This window comes from Xiphophorus hellerii, chromosome 13 (assembly GCF_003331165.1).
Source record: "Xiphophorus hellerii strain 12219 chromosome 13, Xiphophorus_hellerii-4.1, whole genome shotgun sequence".
Classification (NCBI taxonomy): Eukaryota; Metazoa; Chordata; class Actinopteri; order Cyprinodontiformes; family Poeciliidae; genus Xiphophorus; species Xiphophorus hellerii.
In genome coordinates this window covers 12,538,793-12,561,568 of record NC_045684.1, presented here as the reverse complement: position 1 = coordinate 12,561,568, position 22,776 = coordinate 12,538,793, and the positions used below count along the sequence as shown (strand labels likewise).

General features: G+C 37.3%; 1 protein-coding gene across 4 annotated transcripts in view; it reads right to left on the bottom strand.

The window, feature by feature from the left end:
• kmt2ba (lysine (K)-specific methyltransferase 2Ba) overlaps nt 1-22,776 on the bottom strand; it is a 48,736-nt gene that overhangs the window by 22,118 nt on the left and 3,842 nt on the right. For 2 of the 4 annotated variants that reach the window (XR_004341387.1, XM_032580038.1), the window contains exons 2-12: nt 20,227-21,637; nt 19,265-19,428; nt 18,837-18,929; nt 17,497-17,653; nt 13,589-13,862; nt 11,374-11,435; nt 11,073-11,282; nt 9,935-10,014; nt 6,149-6,886; nt 4,383-4,496; nt 3,509-3,655 (exon numbers count right to left, since the gene is read on the bottom strand). Coding sequence is in view for 3 of the 4 variants with exons in the window: in XM_032580038.1 (XP_032435929.1) it covers nt 3,509-3,655; nt 4,383-4,496; nt 6,149-6,886; nt 9,935-10,014; nt 11,073-11,282; nt 11,374-11,435; nt 13,589-13,862; nt 17,497-17,653; nt 18,837-18,929; nt 19,265-19,428; nt 20,227-21,637 (3,450 nt within the window). In the remaining variant the exon portion in view is untranslated. Of the gene's footprint in view, nt 1-3,508; nt 3,656-4,382; nt 4,497-6,148; nt 6,887-9,934; nt 10,015-11,072; nt 11,283-11,373; nt 11,436-13,588; nt 13,863-15,596; nt 15,660-17,496; nt 17,654-18,836; nt 18,930-19,264; nt 19,429-20,226; nt 21,638-22,776 lie in introns of those variants that run through there. The other 2 variants (XM_032580039.1, XM_032580040.1) reach the window with 2 other exon arrangements.

Genomic DNA, 22,776 nt, shown 5'->3' with positions numbered 1-22,776 from the left:
GTTTGCCAAGTTGCAGGCAAGCCAAACCAGGTTATACCTCCTGCTCCTTTGTCCCCAATTCTAGTTGTGGATGATCCATTTGGAAGGGTGATTGTAGATTGTGTGGGGCCTTTGCCAAAGTCTAGAAATGGAAACCAGTACATCTTGACTATAATGTGTGCTTCCACCAGGTTTCCTGAGGCCGTGCCCCTGCGGAGGATCACAGCTCCCATGATTACCAAAGCTCTGGTAAAGTTTTTCTCAGTGTTTGGTCTTCCCAAAGTTGTCCAAACGGACCAGGGCACAAACTTTAAGTCTAGAACCTTTGCCCAGGCACTAAAACAGTTGGGTGTAGAGCATGTCACCTCAAGCTCTTACCACCCTGAAAGCCAAGGTGCACTTGAAAGGTTTCACCAGACATTAAAAGCGATGCTGAGAAAATACTGTATGGATACTGAGAAAGACTGGGATGATGGTATCCCATTTCTATTGTTTGCCGTGCGTGGAACAGTGCAGGACACTTTAGGGTGTAGCCCCGCTGGACTTGTGTTTGGACATGAGGTTAGGGGACCTTTAAATGTCCTTAAAGACCAACTAATCTCACCCTCTCACTCTGTAAAAAGTATTCCAGAGTATGTTTCAAAGATGAGAGGGCGCCTTCAGGCAGCTTGCGCACTTGCGCAGAAAGCCTTGGCTTCAAAGCAGGTCAAAATGAAACAACGTTATGATCAGAAAGCAGTCACTCGTGAGTTCAACCCTGGTGAAAAGGTTTTGATCTTGCTGCCTGTCCCTGGCTCTTCTCTAGAAACAAAGTTCTCTGGACCATATGTGGTAGAAAAGAAACTTAGTGAAACAAACTACATTATTCAAACTCCTGATCGCCGCCGCAAGACCAGGCTCTGTCATGTCAATATGATAAAACCATATCATTCAAGAGAGACCAACCAACCAACCCAGAATCGGGTTGAAGCTATTTCCCATGTAACCTGTGTGTCAAAGTCAGCTGAGGAGGATATGGTAACACGCAAAGATCCTCCACAAGTTGCAAGGCTTAGTAATAGTGAAATACTGGCTAAACTGCCTGACTATTTGTCACATTTAGCAGGTGACCAAGTGGAGGACATCACAAAACTCATATCAGACTTCCAATGTCTGTTTGGGGATGTTCCTACCAGGACTAATGTGGTGTCTCACGACATTGTTCTTTTCAATCCTGCACCTATAAAGCAGAGAGCATACCGTGTCAATGCCACAAAGAGGGAGATCATGAAAAAGGAAGTAGAGTACCTTGTTAATAATGGACTCGCCATTCAGAGTTGCAGCCCATGGAGTTCTCCATGTCTATTAGACATGAAGGCTGATGGGAGTCCAAGGTTCTGCACAGACTTTCGTAAGGTGAATGCTGTCACCATCCTTGATGCACACCCGTTACCCCTCATTGAAGACTGTATTGATGAAATCGGACCAGCAAAATTTGTCACTAAACTTGACATGCTGAAAGGGTATTGGCAAGTACCGCTAACCAAGCAGGCCTCGGATATCTCAGCTTTTGTTACACCAGACTGTTTTCTTCAGTACACAGTGATGCCCTTTGGGCTATGTAACGCACCGGCTACATTTCAACGGCTTGTCAATAAAGTACTGGGAGATGTGCCAAACTGCCGGGTATATCTAGATGACATTGTGATATATTCAAATGACTGGTCTACCCATCTTTCTGTTTTGCTTGAGGTTTTCAAACGTCTTTCAGCTGCCTCGCTGACGCTCAATCTTTCAAAGTGCGAGTTTGGTAAAGGTACCATTGTCTATCTGGGCCAACAGGTTGGGGGAGGAAAAGTGTGTCCGGTGGATGCGAAAGTCAAAGTGATTTCTGACTTTCCTATTCCTTCGAGCAGGAGGGAGCTCCGTCGATTCCTGGGGATGGCAGGATTCTACCGTCGCTTTTGTAAAAACTTTTCTACGGTAGCTGCTCCTTTAACAACTTTGACCAGCCCTTCTACACCTTTTACTTGGTCTGATGAATGTCAGCATGCTTTTGAACATCTAAAAGGATTGCTCTCGTGTTCTCCTGTTCTTTCCGCCCCAAATTTTAGTTTGCCATTTAAACTGGACATAGATGCCAGTGCTGTTGGGGTAGGAGCTGTCCTTTTGCAGGATGATAAAGACGGCATAGAACATCCTGTAAGCTACTTCTCAAGGAAGTTTAATCTTCATCAAGGTAGATATTCTACCATTGAGAAGGAAGCGCTTGCACTACTTTTGGCATTACAGCATTTTGAAGCTTACCTTGGCTTGAGTGTGGAACCGATCACTGTCTTCACGGACCATAACCCCCTTGTCTTTCTTTCCAGGATGTACAATCAAAATCAAAGACTCATGCGGTGGGCTTTGATCATTCAGGAGTACAACCTGAAGATCTGCCATAAAAAGGGGTCTGAGAATGTATTGGCAGATGCTTTGTCGCGTGCTTTTTGAGCTTGTTTTCTCTTACCTTGAGTATTCCAAACATTTATGTTTGGACTTATAAGGGTGGGGGTGTTACATGCCTGGCAGGCTGTTTGTTTCTTTTTCCCCTCCCCCTTTGTTTCTTTACAGGTACTAGGGAAAGCTGGTGTCAATCTCCTCTGATTGATCCTCTTCAACTATGGGCCAATCAGCATGCAGGGAGGCCTTATTTAAGCAGCCCAGCTGGAGAGAGCGCCCGGCTGGCTTTGTTACCTGACGCATGTCTTGTTGCTCTTTGGGTGAAGGTTTGTGGTGGGAGTTAGAGGGCGAGGTAAGTTTGGGGTACCCTGTACATTTCATCACGTAGGTGTTTTTTCTGTTAGATACACTAGGTAAGGAGGTGGGTGCCACCCATGTAAAGTTTTGATGGAAACTTTTGTTAGATAAAATAAGCAGGGTTTTTGTTTTCTTTTGTTTCTCTAGCTCAGACGGTAGTTAGGCCCTGTTTTGTTTTATTATTTTCTATGATTTGGCACCCCCCTAACCGCCCCTTTCTCCCCCACAGTTTGTGTGAGCCTTCCGGGATTTTCGCCATCAATAAATCCCTTTTTTTTACAACATTCACCTGGACTCTGTCAAGTGATTGTGGCTGTCGTGTTACTCCCCTCCTCACAAAAAAGGGGGGGGGGCTGTAACACATTGGCAGATTATTTCACTCACAAAAAGATATTTTTGCTTTGTTATAAGTGAAATAATCTGCCAATAGAACTAGTACTTACAGTAGGTAAGAATTTACCCACCTAATCAAGCTTCTTTGTCTCGCTGAAAAGTTACTTGCAAGTTTTGTCTTATTTCAAGTGTATTAAGATATAAAGTAGAAATTAGACTAAAAATACTTGGTAAGATTTTGTGTTTTTACCAAACTGTGCAGTTTGAATATCAAAAATCTTCAAGGACTTTATACAGAAATAAAACCCTTCCCAAACCTTGCAAACATCAAATTGTAATCCAAGCATTTTCAAGGGTTTCAAGCACCTGTACAAACCCCGTCAATCCTTCCAGTTTTTAAAGTGACAGTGCCTACCTTCAACCTCTTGCTTCTGCGGCCGCACACGTGGCAGAACTTGCAGCGTCTGCAACACCAGTTCTCCTTGGACTCCTCCTTGGGGCGCTCCTCAGGCGTCAGGCAGAACTCATGGAAAGGTTCACAGCAGATCTGGCAGAAGATCATCTGCCCGATGAAAGATATTATGGTTAAACCAAATTCTTAAAAAGATTCTTCTTCGAGTTTTAATGCTTCTGCACATGTGTATAAAACTCAAGGCCCGGGAGCCAAATCTGGCACCCCGTAGCTTGTTATGTTGCCCTCAAGACTCCAGATGCTAAATTATATCAATCAGTCCCTTTTTTTTTCTGTGATTCTGTGATTGTGGAAATTTACGTAAAAGCAACAGATTCCAGATTTTTCCTGCCAACACATAACTAAGTTTGTTGCAAATCTTTCACAAAAATAGTTGAAAACCATAGGTTTAGCGGATCGCTAACTTTTTCTATTTTATGACACCACTGCCTCAGGCTTATATAATTTCAAGTAGTTAGTCCGTGACCGATTAACAGAGTCACAATTAACGTCATACATAAACGTAAATATTGCAAAAATTCCTTGAAATATTTCTAAATTAGCTCCACAAAATTAGTGATTTAAATTGCAAAAGAAAAAAAAACACAATCTTAAAATCCTGGAGTGACTGGACAATGTGAAAAGATGAAAGAAGTACTTATATTAATAATGCAGAGACAGTTATTTATTAATGGCTTGTTAATGCATTTTATCAATGCATTCTGGCCCGACTGTCCCTTTAACAACATTAATGATCTTGATTTGTCCCAAAACGAAAATAAGTATGACACCCATTTAATAAACTTTAATAAATTAAGTTTATTAGCGGCTGAAGTACCTCATGTTTCCCTTTGCTGGCGCAAAGCAGGCAGACCGGCTGAGGAGTGGTTGGGAGGGAGGTGAGAACGCTGAGGCCGCCCATGAGCCACACATTCTGGACAGCACAGTCCTCCTGGATGGACGCAGGGCAGATAGCACAAACATCACAAAGATGAGTAAAATTTAAAAAATTTGCTGGTTTAAATGTTTAGTTTGAGCCATCTGTTCACTGATGTGCTGCAGTAACAAAAGTTAGCATTATGATTCAAGTGTGTTAATGACACAGCATCTGGAGAGTGAAGAAACATTGCCTTGCAAAAGTGTTTTCACTTCCTGAACCATTTCACATCACAGCCATCAACCTCAAAGAGATGAAACAGCACAAACAGCTCGTCAGGCTGGGCGATAAATCGATTTCATTGTTTAATCGAAATTTTGGTTTTTGAAGATTTCCTTTTTGTAATTTTTCCCCCACACCAATCCATTCCTGGGGTTTCCATATCTCACCAATCTTGTTTGCCGAGCGTGTTTTACAGCTTCTATTTATCTGGATGTTAAATTCAGGTCAACTCCGCAACAAAGTATCATGGCCAGGCTGAGATTTAATTTTTTTTTAAAAATTATGATAATAAAGTCATAATGTTACCATAATACAGTTGCATTAATAGCAGAACAAACTTGATCATTCAAAAAGGTTTTTGCAAAAATTTTAAATTCTGGTCCCATCTCACCAAATCATGTTTCTTGAAAATTTAGTTGCAGCTTCTAACTACCTTTAAACAATTTCTAGTTTATGATTTTCTCTGAGTTATGAATCTCTACCTCATATAGAGGCAAAAATTTATTGACTAATGCTCAACTTCAAATGGTTTTGACACCATTTCAGTTTTAAGTTGATAAATTTCCCAACAATCCAAGTTGGTCAAAGATTGTGATATTATTTTATAGTCTAAGTTTTTTAGGTGGATTCACTTCAGCTCTGTTTAGTCCGTTTTAATAAACCTGAAGTTTGTTTTTCTAGAAAGTCTGGTTTGTTTCGGGAGATGTGAATGCACAATCGAACTCTGTGTACCAAAAAAAACAAACCATGGTTTGCATTTTTTACTTCAAGTGAACACTAATGGTCCAAAAATGTTATGGGTAAATACAGTCAAAACAAAAACAGAAATTTTGTCTTTTATTAAAGATAAAGGAGAAATCCTAAATCTGCTCAAATCTGATTCCACTGCATTTTTGTTTAAATTTCAGGAAGACAGAAGTTGTGCTCATGTCTTCTTCAGAGGTTTTTGTGTTATTTTCTTCAGTGTTTCTTGGTGTAGCGCCACCACAGGTGAGAGTGGGGAACAGGTTATTAAAATGGTTTGGTTGTTTTGACACAGTGAAAATGTAACAACGGTTCCACCTTCGGTTCCCAACTGAACCGAGTCTACTGGACTATCGGGTGTGAAAACACTAAAATTCTCCATAAAATTATCCCAACAATCTGCTCACTAATGGTTTCTGTTAACTTCTGAGGCTTTCGCAAAGCTGCTAAATTTATAAACAGCTGGTCTTTATTAGTAATGCACTAAAAATTTTTAAAAGGATAACAGGGTAGAGGGGAACACCATTTTTAAGATTTTTACAAGGCAGTTTTTCTTCTTTCATTTCCCTCCTGTTAATGCAATAGATGCAAATCATCAAACTGTCATTTAATTAAGAATTAAGAAAAGCAACTAAACTAATTTAGCCAAAAAAAGGGGTTTAAAAATGTGAATGCATGTTGTCTTGAGAGCAACGACTCACCTTAAAGTCTACACGGATCTTGTGCTTGTGCTGCAACATGCCCTTTTGGGGAAAGCCGTTAGTTAACCCTGTCTGCGTGTTCAGTGATGCACATTCAGGAGGATTCTGGGAACGAAGCACATATTGTGGATCAGTTGTTGGACAGCTTTGCAGCTCGGTCGCTTTTACAGAAGACGCCGCCTTGTCCTCTTCGTGCTGGACCCCATGCGTGTCTTCCTGCTCCTGTTGCTTCTGTAACTTTCTGCCTGGACTAGAAGTCCAGGAAGGATTTGGGAAAGTTTTATCTGCTTTAGCCGAGCAAACGTCCATTAGAGCGCCTGGATGCTTCGCTTTCGACTCAAATCCCTGAGAACACGTCTGAGACAAAACCTCTGCCACAGCTGTTTGGTGTTGTTGAGTTGGAGGAGGTGCAGGCAAACATAACGGTGGAGATTTCTGTGGAGAGTCTGCAATGGAAGGTGATGGCAACACAGTAGCAGGGTGCATTTCAGTTTGCAGCGACCCTGGAGGAGACTTTGCGCTGTTACACGATGGTAGTGAAACAGGAGGCTGTGTTAAAGGCTCCACAAACCGAGGCATCTGCCACGGCAAAGACTGAGAGCCAGTCTTCAGGATGTACGCAGGCAGACGGTACAAATGTATCTGCAGCTGCTTCTGCAGCGTCGGCACTGGGATCCCGGCCCGTCTGGATTTGGGGAAAGTTTCTCTGCGCTGCGTCTCTTCTGCGTTCTCCTGTGCCTGTGGAGGAGGGGACTGCCTAAGCCAACCAGCAAGACGGGTTCCATAGTTACACTATTAATAGTAGCATGCAGCGGCGACGACCAGCGGCAGCGACAGAGGAAAGGGGAATAGGGTGGAGCATAAAGTGTTAGCAAAGAGGAATAAAAGGCAAAGAAGAGTTAAGAAAAGGCAGTCAGAAACGATACACATATATCTGGTGTGAAATATGAAATAAAGATGCTATTTTTAAGGAAATCCTGATTATACTCAATTCCTAATACATGCAGTTGGTGTCTTATTTTACGTCACATCCCCAGTACACTATGCAGTATACCTTTTAAATCATAGCCTGCTTTCCAGTGTAATAATATTATAACATCACTACTCCCAACAAACTCAATAAGTGTTTACATACATGATGGCTTTTGCACAATCACCTACTCTGTTTTTACTCATTTTTAATAACATTTCTACTTTTATTGCATAAAAGCTTTTCTGCACTCATGTATTGTAAATAGTCTGTCTTTTGCAACGTTTAATACACAAGCAGATTGTGTGCATTTTTGAAAACATAACTTCTGAAACTGGACAGTATTAAGTCTAGTACAGTATATTATTACAGTATTGTTATGGTTGTTATTGTTAATCCTTATATATTGTTTTGAACACTAATAATGTTTTGTGTGAACCTTTATAACTGTTGCTGCATTTCCTCTTTGCAGTACAATAAAGGATGTTTCTATTATATTCTAATGCTTTAAAAACCAATAATAAAGCCCATGAACATTATTTTACTGCCCTAACATATCTGCATTTTTTTCTTTATAATCACAGTAGCGGATTTTTCCGTTTAGAATTATATTAGCCATAAAACAGAGACTGTATTGGCTGCTGTGTTGTGCGTTGGTTTTAGACAGCAGTTGGTTTAGACGAGAGCAGCTGAAACACTAGTCAGTAAAAATTATGACATGAAGTTCAAAGTGAGAGACGAAGTGAAACTGTTTATGAGTCAAACTATCAACAAGTTGTATCAAAAGAAAGTAAACATGTTACTGCGAAAATAGGATTCAGTAAACTGCTTCATCTGAGAATTGAGTTCATAGTCTATGTTAATTCTGTCGTAATTAGCAATTAATCAATTTAAATTAATCGTGTGATGAATTAAAATGAGTTTGGTAATTTCCACTCTGATGATTAATATTTTTTGAAGGGCAATTTTGTTTACAGAGACATCATAAACCATTTAATTAGATAAATGAGATTAATCTTTTGATTGAAATGTATGGGAATTTTTTACTTTTTTTGTGTGTGTGTTTTGTGGCTAGGAACGTAAAAGCAGTGAAGGAGAATCAAGCAATATAGATTTTAAGTGAAAAAAAAAGTAAAAAATAAAGTGTCATAATCAGGAAGAATCAAATAAAAATAACAGCACACATGCCAAACATCCCATGATTGTTTGATTAGTTTTGAGGATTCTTAAAACAGGGGGTAAGTGAAAGCAAAACGTTTCAGCCAAAAAATAACAGCGTGTTTAAAAGGGGGGTATTATGCAAAATCGACTTTTTTGAGTTTTATATCATGTTATATCAAGTTATAATGTTATTCCCTCAAAAACAACCCTGAAGGGGAAAAACGCGAGTTTCTCGTGTTTTCGCTCACAAAGTTCCTTGGAGTTGAAGTTCCCAACTGAGTTCCTGCCCCACAGAGAAACCCTCCAACACACCTTTCCCACCCTGCTCCTCCAGACTAGCGGCAGCAGCGATTAGCAAAAACCCAGTGCAACTTTGAATTTGCTCGGCTCGTGATACGGACGGTTGTAAACGACACCAACGGATGGCAGAAGAATTGTTATGATGAAATGCTGAAGGGAGGGGATCTTAAAGAGACAGAGGCCCATTTCATAAGATACAGCTGTGATACAAAGTCAAATTTCTTTCAAGTTGTTTTTGATTTATATACAGCATTTTCATATCACCTGAAGGTAACATAGTAACCTTGTGCTATAAAATGGCACAATAAAAAAACATAATAACCCCCTTTAAGTAACTAAGCAAACTTTAATTCAACTTACACAATACAGGGTTTTCTCCAGTCTTATTATAAAGCCTGGCGGGTCACCAGGCTTTACTTGTGCCCCCACCAGGCAATGAATTGCATATTTATTTATTAGTCTTTTAAAAATAACTGCATTTTTAAGACTTTATAGTTGGTGTTCAGGTATTAATTTTCCAATCTTTTAATAACACAATTATCAAGTGATGTTTTCAAATTTCTTTAAATATTTTTTAACTCAAAAACACGACGGGCCGCTGGATGAATGACCTAACTCCCAACCATTGGGCTCAGCAAGTTTTCTGGTGGAAACCTTGAAACAATTGTTGGTTAGGTTTAGATACTATCAGGCCACCTTTTAAATATAAATGCCATTCTCTCTGTAATTACCAACTTTAAAAAAAAAAAACACTAAAAGAAGAAACAGTTACTTTGAAAAAAAAAAAGGAAACCTTACGAAATTGTTTTAAGATCCTTATTGGTCATTACAAATAAATGAAACTGCAAAAAGGTAATTGCTAATGCTAAAAGTGCCTTTTTCCAATAAAAGAGAGACAAATTCAAGAATTCAAGGAGGTAAGATTAATAGACAAAAATCATGTTAGTAAATACATTTTTTTTATCAAGTTATATGGATTTGAACTGATAAAGTCTCAATAAAAACATATTTGGAAAACAATAGTTTACATGCAGAAGACTTACTTTAAATAGAAAACGAGTAACACTTACTTATAAAGATACAGTTAATTCAAAATAGATTGTGAATATAAAAAAGAAGAAAAACTGAGTAACGAAGTCCTGGGCAATGTATTATTTGGAAATAATTGCTCTTATTTTAATAGTAAACAGTATTTGCTATTTGGGTGAAAATCTAATTTCACAGTGGAAGAAGAACCTAAGATGTTAACAAAAAATAAATTAATTAAAAAAAAGCATTTTCCAACAAATACAATATGGCCCAGTCTTAATTAGGTAGGACGTAGACGTCAAGAAGGACGGTGGTGTTGTCTTTACCTTGTACGGTCTCTGTCTTCTGGGGAATCCCCGACGATTCCTGGAGTCAGTGAACTGGTCATCCTGCAGCAAAACACCATCTAGAGCACAAATAAAGAAAAACACATCAGAGATTCATGATTAGGAGAAAACTAAAATCAGAATAAAGTTCTGTATGAGGGTGGAAGGGATGAGGTTCCCTTATTTTTCTATTTGGTTCCTCAAATAGAAAAAAGATGTTTTAAAGACTGACAGAAATTGTTTTCTCATTTCCAATTAATGTTATACCAAAAAAATTACATTTTCTGAAGTTTTAACTTAGTGACTAAGAAAACAAAACATAAATCAGAAATAAAAGTGTATCTGAAGTGTGTTTGAAAATAAATCATCAATGGGAGTTGATGGCACAAAAGATGCAGAAGAGATGAAGATTATTCTTTTGGTTTAACAAACAAATACATTTAATAAAGATAAAAAATCAACATAAACTACACAATCTGGTCAATTTTAATCCCATTTTTATTGCCTTTGAGCAGAGCAACACCAACAATAGAACCAGATGCATTCAGCATCTATGCACCACACGTCTGGAACAAACATACAGAAAACTGCAAAGATGCCAAAACACTGAGTTCCTTCAAACCAAGGCTAAAAACCCACTTGCTTATAGTTACTTCTGATTAATAATAACTAGAACATTGATCAATATATTTGATGTTTATTTGCTTCATGATTTTGAAGATGGCATTGGACAAAATATAATGTTTTGTAATTGGTTAATATATTATTTTTTATTATGTAAAGTACATTGAACTACCTTGTTGCTGAAATGTGCAATACAAATAAACTTGATTTGTTTTTGGGTTTTTTTCTTTTATTCATACATAGAAAATTAAGTTTTAAAAAGTCCAGGAATCCAGGTAGGTTAAAGAGAAACACGCAGATATCAAATTATATACTTTTCATAATTTAACGTTGAATCAATGCAATCCTTTTTTAAATTTCGGAACATGATGTCACTCAAAATGCTAAAACGACTCCCTTCAAATTTGATCTTGAACCCTGATATGTGGTGAATGCTTTTAAAAAATGTGATCACTTACAGTAAACATCTTTTGTTTTCAAGAGGCTTAAAAATTGCCCTGCTGTTGTTCATTACCTTGGCGTGACGAAGCAGCTGCGTTTGGACTGCCCGCCTTGTCCTTCTCCGTTTCTTCCTCCTCTTCCTCGGATTCGGACTTTAGCAACCTGCTGTAGGAGCGCGGCTTGATTTTACGCAGCGACTGCTTCCTGATTCCAAGTGCCGTTGATTCTTCGCCGCCGTTCACATCACTGCCGGACGCTGAGCCTGAATACAACCTCGACTGGACTGAGAAAAGGAGCATCATGATTCATTTAAATTCAATCATGTAAAAGATGAAATTATTAGAACTCCGTTCCAGTCTTACTAGGAAACTTACGTTTTAGTGGTTTTAGCGTGCGGTGAATCTTTGCTTTCACGATTCGGTCGCACTTCCTGTATCTGTATAAGAAACGGGAAAAACAAAATTAAAACGCTGAAAGTAAAATTCCTCTGTAGACATCTGTAAATGTGTTGAACTGTAAGCGTCAACTTGCCTTTTTTTAACAGGATTGTTTAAAATTTGTTACTGGAAAGGAACAAAGAGTATTTTCATGTTTTACGTAAAACATTTTAAACAAAATTTTAGCTACAAATTAACCATTAGAGACCTCCATATAGCAGAAATCACCTCGGACTAAGTTGGAAAGAAAATAAATGACTTGAGCAAAACTAAACTGTAAAAACTTCAACACATGAAATGTATTGTTGTATTAGGAGTCTGAATTGTGAGTCACAAAAGTATATTTCCTCTTTTTGAAGTCTTTCTGGTTAACTAGTCCATGCTAAGGTAGCTTCTGTTCATAAAGTCCATTATGCAATCCTTGCCAATTTCAAACCACTCTCCCTTTTTTTTTTACCTTTTGTTCTGTTACAAACACAAACTTCAGCCCATTTCTTTGAGATTTGATGTAATAAAGCAACACAGAGAATGGTGGTGGAAGCTTGTTTTTAAAGTTTTAACAAATAAAAGTCTGAAAAGTGTGCCATACATTTGTGTTCAAGGTACTTTAAGTAGACAAACACATTGAAAGGTGTCCAGTTCCTCTACCTTCATCTTTTATGTTTTTTTTACAGATAAAGAAAATAGATCATATACAAAAATCGGAATATATTTTTATATTCATCATAATGTGTATTTTAAAAAAGCCACAATTATTTATCTGGTTTTACTGAAAAACAAATCTTGTAGCCCAAATAGGAAAACAATTAAGCTTAAAAAAATTTTAAACAGTGGAAACGAGTTTTATTTTTTATTTATATTTATAATGATTTATTGATTCATTTCTAAATATGTCTGGCTACTTTGTTGATTTCAATAAAATTGTAATTTTTAGTTCATTATTGAGCAAATAAATAAAAAAGGAACAAAAGTTTGTTTTAAAAATGTTGGTGACGATTGGCGATTAAGACAGACTGTTTATGTTCGTTTCTGCGGCAACGCAAAGATGGTTTTCACTGCACATATTGATACACATTAAGGAATATTTGCAGTTTGAACTATTAAAATAAGGAGTTGTGAGTGTTTTAAAGGCTGATTCAAGTACTGGGGTCGACTGTAAACGTTTGTTGCTATTGTGCAAATATGATTTAGATTAATGAGGTAGATTGGCTCAGTCAAAATCCAGATCTAAAAGAAAATGAGAATTTGTGGCAGGATTTGACAATTTATGTTTATCACCACATCAATCTGACGTATTTTGCAAATGAAAAGAAAATCAAAAGACGTGCCGAAAAGTAGAGAAAGAACTGACTATTAGAGGAATAACTCCCAATCAAAAGTTTTATTTTATATAATGTTGAAAGTTACAAGATACAGCTATGGAAAAAAATGAAGAGTCCACTGCACTGAAGCCCATTGAAAACCTCCTTGTTATTCCTCCAAGTATTGATTTCTGAACTCTTCCTGAGCTAAAACATTAGTATTGTTGTTTATAAATGAATGTGAACTTGTCTTCTTTGCATTATTTGACGTCTGAACGCACTGAATCCTTTTCATTATTTTGACCATTTCTCTTTTTCTGCAAATAAATACTAAACTTTTGCTTGGAATTTCAGACATGATGTCAGTAGTTCCTAGAATAAAAGAACAATGTTCATTTTACTCAAACACAAACCTATAAAAAGTAAAATCAGAGAAATTGATCATTTTAAGTGGTCTCTTGCTTTTTTCCAGAGCTGTATAAACTCTAAATGTAAACAAATGTGGAAAAAGCCAATAAAAAGTTTAATGATAAAAAAAAGAAAATTATTGATCATTTTTCTTCCGCTTCAAAATTACACACTACTTTCTGTTGACGTTTGTGACTGAAACGTAACAAAACTGTTGAAAAAAAATTATAGTCACTTCATATCAAGATTATGAATTTCAACATGTTGCAGTTTAAATAACTTAAAAACCTGCTTAGATGATAAATTATTACACAGAAAATTAAATTAAAATTTCACAATTTAAAAGCAAATCAGATGAAAATGCCGCTTTCTCGTTAGTAAGTCACTTCCAAGCATGCGGTGACAGTGAATCAGAATGGTAAGGCGACTTCAAAGCGACTTACATGCAGCACTGTTTCTTGGTGTTGGGCCCGCCGAACTTGGGCTTATCCAGGCAATTGATGCAATCGCCGCAGTCGTCCTCTATAAGGCAGCCTGTGCAGATCCCACAGCGCCTGGAGCGGACTCCTCCGGGTAAATACTGACTCAGTATCCTCCTCCTTACAAACTTGTGTCCCTTTTTCCGCCTCCTGCGCTGGATGCTTTCCTGAGAGACAGCCCACTGTGCCCTGCCCTGATCAGAGATGTCATCATCATCGTCATCATCATCAGCCACATCTGCAGGTGAGACACAGAGGAGGATGGGGTAAAGAGTCGATACGGCGTTGAGTCGGCTTTAAATGTGTGTTTGGATGTTTAGGGGATGGCAGAGCTTTTCACGCAGCCTGCAGGAGGCGATGACTGGAGCTTCATTACATGCATTGATAAGCCTTTTGTCCGATAAGTAGGCTTCCTGCTGATATGTTTCTACTGGCTGCCTGACGACATAAAGCTCTTTAATGAAGCTGGGTGGCTGGCTGAATTGTAAAGTCACCCACAAAATCCTTCAAAACATTTGAGATTTAATCAGAACATCTTGGTTCCCCTTTTTGGTAAGCAGTAACTATTTGGACATTAAAAATGAGAAAAGATTCAGAGGTTTGTTGTTTTTAGTAATGCATCTACAGTAACCGTGTGCAAGCATCACTCTTTGCCCTTTCCTCCATATGTGTTCAGTGTACGTTGTACATTTTAAGACATCCGGTCTCAAGACATCATCAGACATAGCCTCAGAAGAAAAAAAAAAAAAAAGCATCGGGTCACAAGAGAAACAAAATAAATAAATAAATGAGACTTCAGACAAAACAGAGACAGAAATAATCATCCTGATGCTGGTTCCAAGGCTGAGCCACTGCAAATATTTGACAAAGTCTTGGTTCTGTAGATCTTGAATTGTTTAAAAAAAATCAGATATGAGAAGCTGGACTAAAATACAGATGGCAACATATTCAGATAACAGATTATGTGACCAAACAGGAACTTAATAAAAGAGAGATTTTCTTGTTTCTCTATTTAATATAAAAACATGTAAGTAGAGCTGGATGATAATAATCTTTAATTGATTTTGAAGATTTTATTTTTGGAAAATCTGGATTTTTTTCCCCCCACCAATACATTCCTTACATTTCCAAAGTTCAGAGTGATGTCAGAACGTCTGGAGCCACCATTTTGTTTGTCAAGCGTGTTTTACAGCTTCTATTTATTTGGACTTTGAGTCGATCAGGTCGACTTTATGACAGAGTGTTAAAGCCAGGCTAGACTTTTATTGTATTATAAGAAAAATGTTATAACATGAGAATAGAGTAGTAATTTTATGAGAACACAAACACAAAAAATTTAAATGCAGAATGCTGAGCATTTTGTGAAGTTACACTTTGATTATCATCTAAAAATAGATATTTAAATTATCTATTTTTAAGATAAAACCATACAAACTGAGCTAATCCTTTTTCTCACTAAAACAAATATTTCTTATAATTTAAAAAAAAAAAAAATTCTGGTGAAATTGCGTTTTTTTTATGCTACTATGTGTGTATTCTAATTAAAACATTCTTATAGCCTGGTGTTAATACTCTGTTGGACAACATAGGAATGACTGAAATAAAAGCCACTTTTTGAGAATATTTTCTGTCATTTGTAATCTCTTTTTTAGAAAAGAAAGCAAGCAGAAAAATGAAATCCAAAGAAATTGGAAATCAAATCTGGTAATAAAAAAAATGAGATTATATTTAAGCCTCATTGCCCAGCTCTACATCCAAGAAGACAAAATATTAAATTACTTGTTCTCGTCTTTTCCTCTATTTTGTCCATATGAATTGTCTGAAGTCTGATGACTATTTTCCTGAGACCTGAGACTTGTTTTTTTTTTTTTTTTTGTCTCTCTGACTTCTGATGATGTATACCTGGGATCGGAGTGAGTCCCAAAATGCACAGCGCCTCAGTGAGTTCATTTGTCAAGCAGCACTTCCTCACCTCATTATGAGTGAAGTTCACTCGACCAGTGTTGGGTAAAGCTTTCCAACAGCGGTGGCTAATCTGTGTGTGACAAAAGATATTTTTGCTGGCAAATATTTTTAGACATTGAACTTTTAAATATTTTTTCCCCTCTGCAAATTAGCTTGGAGAGATGCTAACAAAACTGTGCTCATCTTGATCATATTTTAAGTTGTATTTAATATTTCAGTAGTTTGTTGTTTTTTACACTTAGTATAGTGTAAAAAATACACACTATACTAAGTGGGGGGTTTTTACACTATACACAAGAAAATATAAATCTGCATAATCATAACAAAGCGTTTTAATCAACTACACCCACAGACAAAAACTCTCAGTGCAGTAACAGATATTTGGTACTGAAAAACAACATGAATGTCTGAATGCTACCTGTGTGTGTGGTTGTGCACACTGATGATTTAACTACATATAACACACTCCTTTACTTGGATATTTCTAGTAGATTTATTGAGTTTAGGTTAATTTGTCAGCCAAAATGCTAAATGGTGTCAAACAGAAGCATTTTTTTCCTCCATTTTCTCTTTTACCACAAATTTTATTGAAGAAACTCAAAATCAATACTTGTGGTCTACTTGAGAAAGAAATGTTCTCTAAAGCTACAGAGATTTTAAACTGCAGGTTGTAATGCAATGATCTTTAGTTAACTTGACATTTGAGTCCATTCATCTAATTTTAAAAATTAAACACTCCATGCAAACCAACAAAAGCTATTAAACAACATCAACAAAGATTCAAAAGAACAACATTCTTGCTAACCATGCTGAAATAGTGTTTTGTTTCTGACATATGTAGCAAAACTGTTACGCTTAGACTCATTATTTACCAATAAATGTCTATATAAACATCTATTTTTGTTACTAGAGACCATGAAATATGACCTCAGGTAATTTGGTTCAGGTACAAACTAAACCAGATGATGGAGGACAGAAATGTCATCATGACACCTAAACCCACCTCAGATTTATTTTCAGATAACTTAATTAAAACGTTTGAAACATCACAGATTTACCAGTCGTACTAAACGTGACATCTAAGGACAAAACTGTATTTTAAAAACATTTGACAGCCTATAATCAATAGATAAAAAAAATAAAGATTGTTGAACACAATTGATTTTATATACAATACAAACAAAATAAAAATAAAACAGCTAAATTCAAGCTTCTGTTCTTAAATGCATTTCATAAAGTCATTTTAAATGTTTCTTTTAATTCTAACCTGAGATAAGATTTTATATTAGATGTGACAAACACCTGCTTAATTCACAGTAAGAAAATATAAATTTGAGTGATTTATAGGTTCAGTTTAGTTGTTAAATTGCAATACTACCACCAAAATAATAACTGGAATACCTTTAAATGACACATCCACATGAACAGAGAACCAAACTGCAGGAACATTATGACCAAACTATATTTAGATTATTTATTACTTAATTTCTCCAGAACATAGTAGAGCCAGAATCTTGTTAATAACAAACTGAAAATAATCTACTGCTGCAGCAAACCTTTGAAGACACTTTCAAAATTATCGGTACAACTAAATTTTAAACATATTGGTTGCAAACCAGAAAAAAAGACAAAATGTGGAGATAAACATTGACGTCTTTATGTTATTGATTCGTCTAAAAACAAAGGCTGAACTCTTTTCTTAAAATTCTTAAGTTTACTTTGCCTGAAATAACCTCTTACCAGAACACATAAAGCATATTTATACAAACATTTAAGGCATTTCAACTTTTCATAGTTTAAAAAGTACAATTTCTATATTTTGCAATCCAATAGCAACGTATATAGAACATTAATTGCAGCCTTTATTGTATGTGGTAAAAAGCAGAAAGTGAGGTAATGAGCCGTACCTTCTGCAGCAGGGGAGAAGGTGATGCCCTCCCTCTCGTGAAGCGGTAGAGCACTGAGTCTGGGAATATCATCCGGCACCAAGGCACGGGGCTGACCCAAAGCCACGGCGGCAGCCCGGCACACATGCTTGATCCTCGGACCGCCAAGCGGCTGCTCCTGCACACAGACTCAAAGGTTAAAAGCCGGTTCACAAGCCAATGAATCCAAGCAGAATTAAAACGCCGATTATGCAATCAGTGATGTTGACATTTGTAAATGTACAAATCCTAGATGCACTTCTAGTCCTGATAGTCCTTTACCGACTGCAATAAGCCCAGACAGACAGAATCAGGATTTAAATAATAGGCAACAATATGAATAGATACAGAAAGTGACACCACTGTTTCTTTGAAAAGTATTTATATTCCTTAGAGGCATTTAAATATGTCACATCAAATTCAGCTGAAATTGTGTGGTGGTATTGAGTTTTCATGTGATAAACCAGCACAAAATAGCGCATATCTACAAAATAGAAGGAAACTTAACACATGCGATTTAAGTCCAATTTAAAACCTTTTTAAGACTTCTATCAATGAAATTTCCACAGATAACTGACCTTTGACCAGCTATCTCACACTAAATTTGCACACCAATTACAGACACAAAAAAGCTAGCTAGCAAAGGTATGCTAGCTAGCAAAGGTATGCTAGCTAGCAAAGGTACGCTAGCTAGCAAAGGTACGCTAGTAGCGAGTTACTGGTAGCTTCAACCATCCAGAGAGGCGCAATGTAGATATATGAGTGCAACTCAAATGTCTGTTTGACAGAAAAGTCCCAGAAGAACAAAAAATATATAGAATATACAATTAAATAGTTCTGTCAAGACAAAATTTAAGGGAATAGTGTATTTTTTATATATACATGGATTTAAGATTTTTAACTTACCCCGACTAAGTAACTTTTATAAAAAATATATGTTTTTTACATATTTATTACAACTGTTACTATGTCATGACAACATTAGACAGATAATCTAACTGGCACTTGGGGAAAAAAATCAAGTGCCACTGCCTTCTGCAGAAATACAATGCCATTTCAGAAACAACCAATCAGAGCCAAGAGAAGATTCTTATCGCTGTCAATCACGCTTGTGTATGTATCAGAGTAACATGTATACACATAGTAGGGAATAAAAAGTATCCTTTTCATTCTTATTCACGTATGTGAACTATTTTGTGTTGGTCTATAGTACATCCCAATAAAATGTGTTGAAGTTGTAGAGAAAAATGAAAATCCAAGCCGTATGAATATCTTTGCAAGCCACTGCAACTGATACAACCTGATAGTGTTAAAAATATTACCTGTGTACCATACTCTTTAGGAGAAAGGCCAGCTCTCCTCCTTCTTCTCCTCCTCCTTCCACTCACTGGCACTTGTGATTCCCTTGAGCTCAACTAAAAGTTCAAACAAAGTGGAAACATGCTTTTAGAAACAGCTGCAGTAAATTAAACTTTTTTAACTTAAAAAAAGAAGCCATGTGACTTACCCCAGATATAATCAGACTAAACAAAGAGGGCAAATCAAATAGTGCATGAGCAAATATTTTCACTTCTCGTTTATCAGTTAGGTCAGATGTCAGTGTTAGCATTGAACTGCTTTACTGATGTTTTACAGAAAACAAAAGATGTTGAGTTAATATATTATTTTGTCTGTTTAACCAGTTTTCTTTGTAAATATTTCTTCTTTTTTTTTTACATTGATTTTCAAAATCCAGGATTTTTGTTCCTACCTGTGACAGCTTGAGCTGCTTCTGCTGATCAATCTTGATGAGCTGGACTTTGGCTTTCTTCAGCAGGTGCAGCATCCGCTTATTAGCGCCGCTGAGACCAATCCGATGGCTCGGCCCGCCCACTTCCAGCACATCGCAACCGGGCTCCTCCGTCAGTGCTGCTTCTTTATGGGACGGCACAAAAAAAGGATAGATTATCCACGATTTTATAGCAGGCATCCTGGTATTATGACCGGAGCCTTAGAAAAACATTTTGTTTTAAAGGGGACCTATAATGCAAAATTAACATTTTGCTTGTTTTTGTACTTCCATTTGGGTTTCTACTGCTTCTAAAAAAAACAGCCCTGCCATATTTAGCAAAATGTTAATGTTTTTATAGGTGTCTGGAAAACAAACCGTTTCAAAAACTATCCTTGGCCTAGCAACCTCAGCCAAGTCCAGCTGGTTACCTAGCAACCCAGACAGAATTCCACCCATTACTTAGCAACCCTAGTGGAGCTCTAGCACTTTTGGTTAGTTGGTTTTACTGCTGTATGCTGTACAATGGCTGCTGGAAAAGTTTTGTTGTTGACTTTACTATTCAGAAACCACTTGCTGCTTTCTTGTTGGTTGTGCAGGAGGTTCTACTAATGCTTTTCAAAGGTGAATAGTTGAATAATTGCATATGTGTTTGCAGCCATTTTTATGTATTAGTGTAAACGTTGAGTTAAGGGGCGTGGCCAGAAGCAGCTTATTTGGATTTAAAGAGACAAGACGCCCTAAAGCAGCTCGATCTGAAAGGAGCTCAAATAGGCAGAACTGAGCAGACTAAAATCTCATTATCTAAGAATGATTTTGTGCAAAGAAATGTAATGAACATGTTTTGTATAGCCCATAGACCTATTCTTGCCTGTTTAAGGAAGCATAGTAAGTCACTTTTAAACATCTTTTAGAGGAGGAAATACAGCGGATGGGATACTCACTGTTATTTTCCATGTCTTCTGCTGGAGTTTCCTCAGGAATTTCCACGCCTGCCTTGACCACCACAGACACTTTCCTCACAACTCCGGGAGAGTCTATCTCCTCCATCATGATCTTGGGCCTCCGTCTCTTCCTGTTTGGGAAAGTCAAACCGCCTTCCTGGTCTCCATGGTCCTCCTGAAAACCGGACTGGCTTTTCTTTTTCTCTGCCAATTTTAATGTCAGCTTCTTTAAGTTTTTGTAGAGCTCGACATGACTCGCGCCTGAACTGGGTTTGGATGAGATCCTTGACTCAAGCAGCGAGCTGTCCAACACCGACTTGGGGTAGCTGTCTAGCGACTGTGAGCTACCGTCGTAGCCTGATTCATGGAGGGACAGAGTGGATTTTGTGTCATCCTTCTGCTGACTTTTCAGCCATGTTGACAGCGAACCCTTTGGAAACGGGATGATTTCCTCGTTAAGGAATCTTTTTGGGGTTTTGATAACGCGGGAAGACCGTCCACTCGTTACAGTTGTACAGCTGTTAGAGTTTTGTGATAGCTTTGTCTTGTCCTCCGATGGCTCCATACTCTGACCCTGCGGTTCGGCACCATCCACAGCTGGAAGTGGCTCTGGCACGTAGGTATAAAACACATGCCGTGTCCGAACCCGACCGATTTTCGGCCGTTTGTTAACAGAAGCATCCGTTGATTGTTTGCGCCTATAACCAAACAAAAATCTGCCTCGATGCCGTCTGTGCGCCCTCTTCACTGAAGTCTCTGCAGCTTTGCTCTGGAGCGATACTCCCGCCTCTTTTTCACTCTGGGCTGCCGCCTCTGGAGACGAACCCAAACCTTTAACCATCCTCATCATCCTCTGACGTTTGTGAAAAGAAGTTGAGGAGATGGCTGCGCCCCGGCCCATTTGAAAACCGCTTTTAAGCTTTTCAGATCCTTTTGCCTGAGACGACTCCGAGTCCGCCAACACTTCTCCTTCAGCCTCATCCGTCCTGTGAGAATGTTCTTCATCTCCAACCGGTTCAGATACACTTGACTCAGTTTCATGAGGTTTAGCATCACTTCCTGATTTGGTTGCTCTTTGCTTCAATGTTCCTTCTTCTGCCGATGTTTGCTTTTCTACATGTTTGACTTTTGTCCCTTTGTTGTGCACTTTGATAACCACTTTCGGCAATTCTTTATCTCTAGTTGGGCTCTCCTCCACATCTGACCCTTCCTTGGGAATTTTAGATACAATTTTCCCAATCAGACTTGATTTTGGGGTCTTGGGAATAATTTTTCCAATAAGAGGCTTTGCTTCCAGCACCGGATCTGAAGCTTGAGGCGGCTTGGCTTGGCTCACCGATCTCTTGGACGCCAAGGTTTTAGGTTTTGATGGGCAAACTCTTGAGCTCCCAAAGCCAGTAAAATCTTCCTCCTAGAAAATATAAAATAAACCTTATAGTTGGTAGAATAAAGTATTTGGAAATGTTGAGATAAGGACAGATAATCTGTGAACAACCTGTGGTTTAACTACAACAATGGCATTTTAGGTTCAAACAACATATATATTTCAAAGGTTATAGATACAGTTATGACTAACAATCTATTGATTATTCTGACAATTAATCAGATAAAAAAAAAACAATTAGCACATAAAGCATGTTTTTTATTTAATCCTTTTTTAAAAATAAAATATTAGAAATAAATTACATTTGCCAACAATTCAAGTCATTTTAAACAAGAAAATATATATGTTATTGCTTAAAATGCAACAACATAGCATATCTTTAGTGAATGTAGTAAAGGATGGACCTGCAACTAAAAAAATAATTCAGACATGAAAAGCTTAGACCTTTCTCTTTTACTTCACATCAGTACATGCAAGGCTGATCTGTAGATTATTATTTTTTGGTGCATAATAAGAGGATTTTTATATTTGAAATGGGTGTATCTAAAACTATGCCACTTGAGGAGTTTTATGTAGAACATTTATTTACAAAGAAGCTTTTTATGCCTTAAATGCAAAATACATATATTTTTGTACAGTTTTGGTTTAATTACTGCTCAGAAAATAGATTTTTTTTTCAGCATACAGCCTTTTTTGAGTCTGTACTAGAGTTAACTATTAATTACTACATTAATTGAGAGTTAATTCAATAATAACTTAATCACAATGAATTGATTTAAACACTTCAGTTCTATTTGTAGAATTTGATCAAATGAATCTGGATTTTTTTTTAACATATCTGTTTTTACTCTTCATGGAGATATTCTTATAGATAGGCCTCAGTGGCAGCAGCTGCTGCTTCTTATCAGGTTTTCTTGCATTTGATTAGCTGAAAACACACAGAAAATACATTCACTGGTCATATCCAAACCGAGTCAGAGGCGACGGCTTCTGGATTATTTTTCTACTCTGTTAGACCAGAAACAACCTGACTAGTTTTTCTCCTAAGTAGCTAATTGTTAGCTTTGATATTAATGAGTTGTATCATCATTTGTAAATCACTTTGGGGAAAAGGCGACTGCCAAATGCATAAACAAACAGCATGTTACCACTTCAGTATGTAAAGA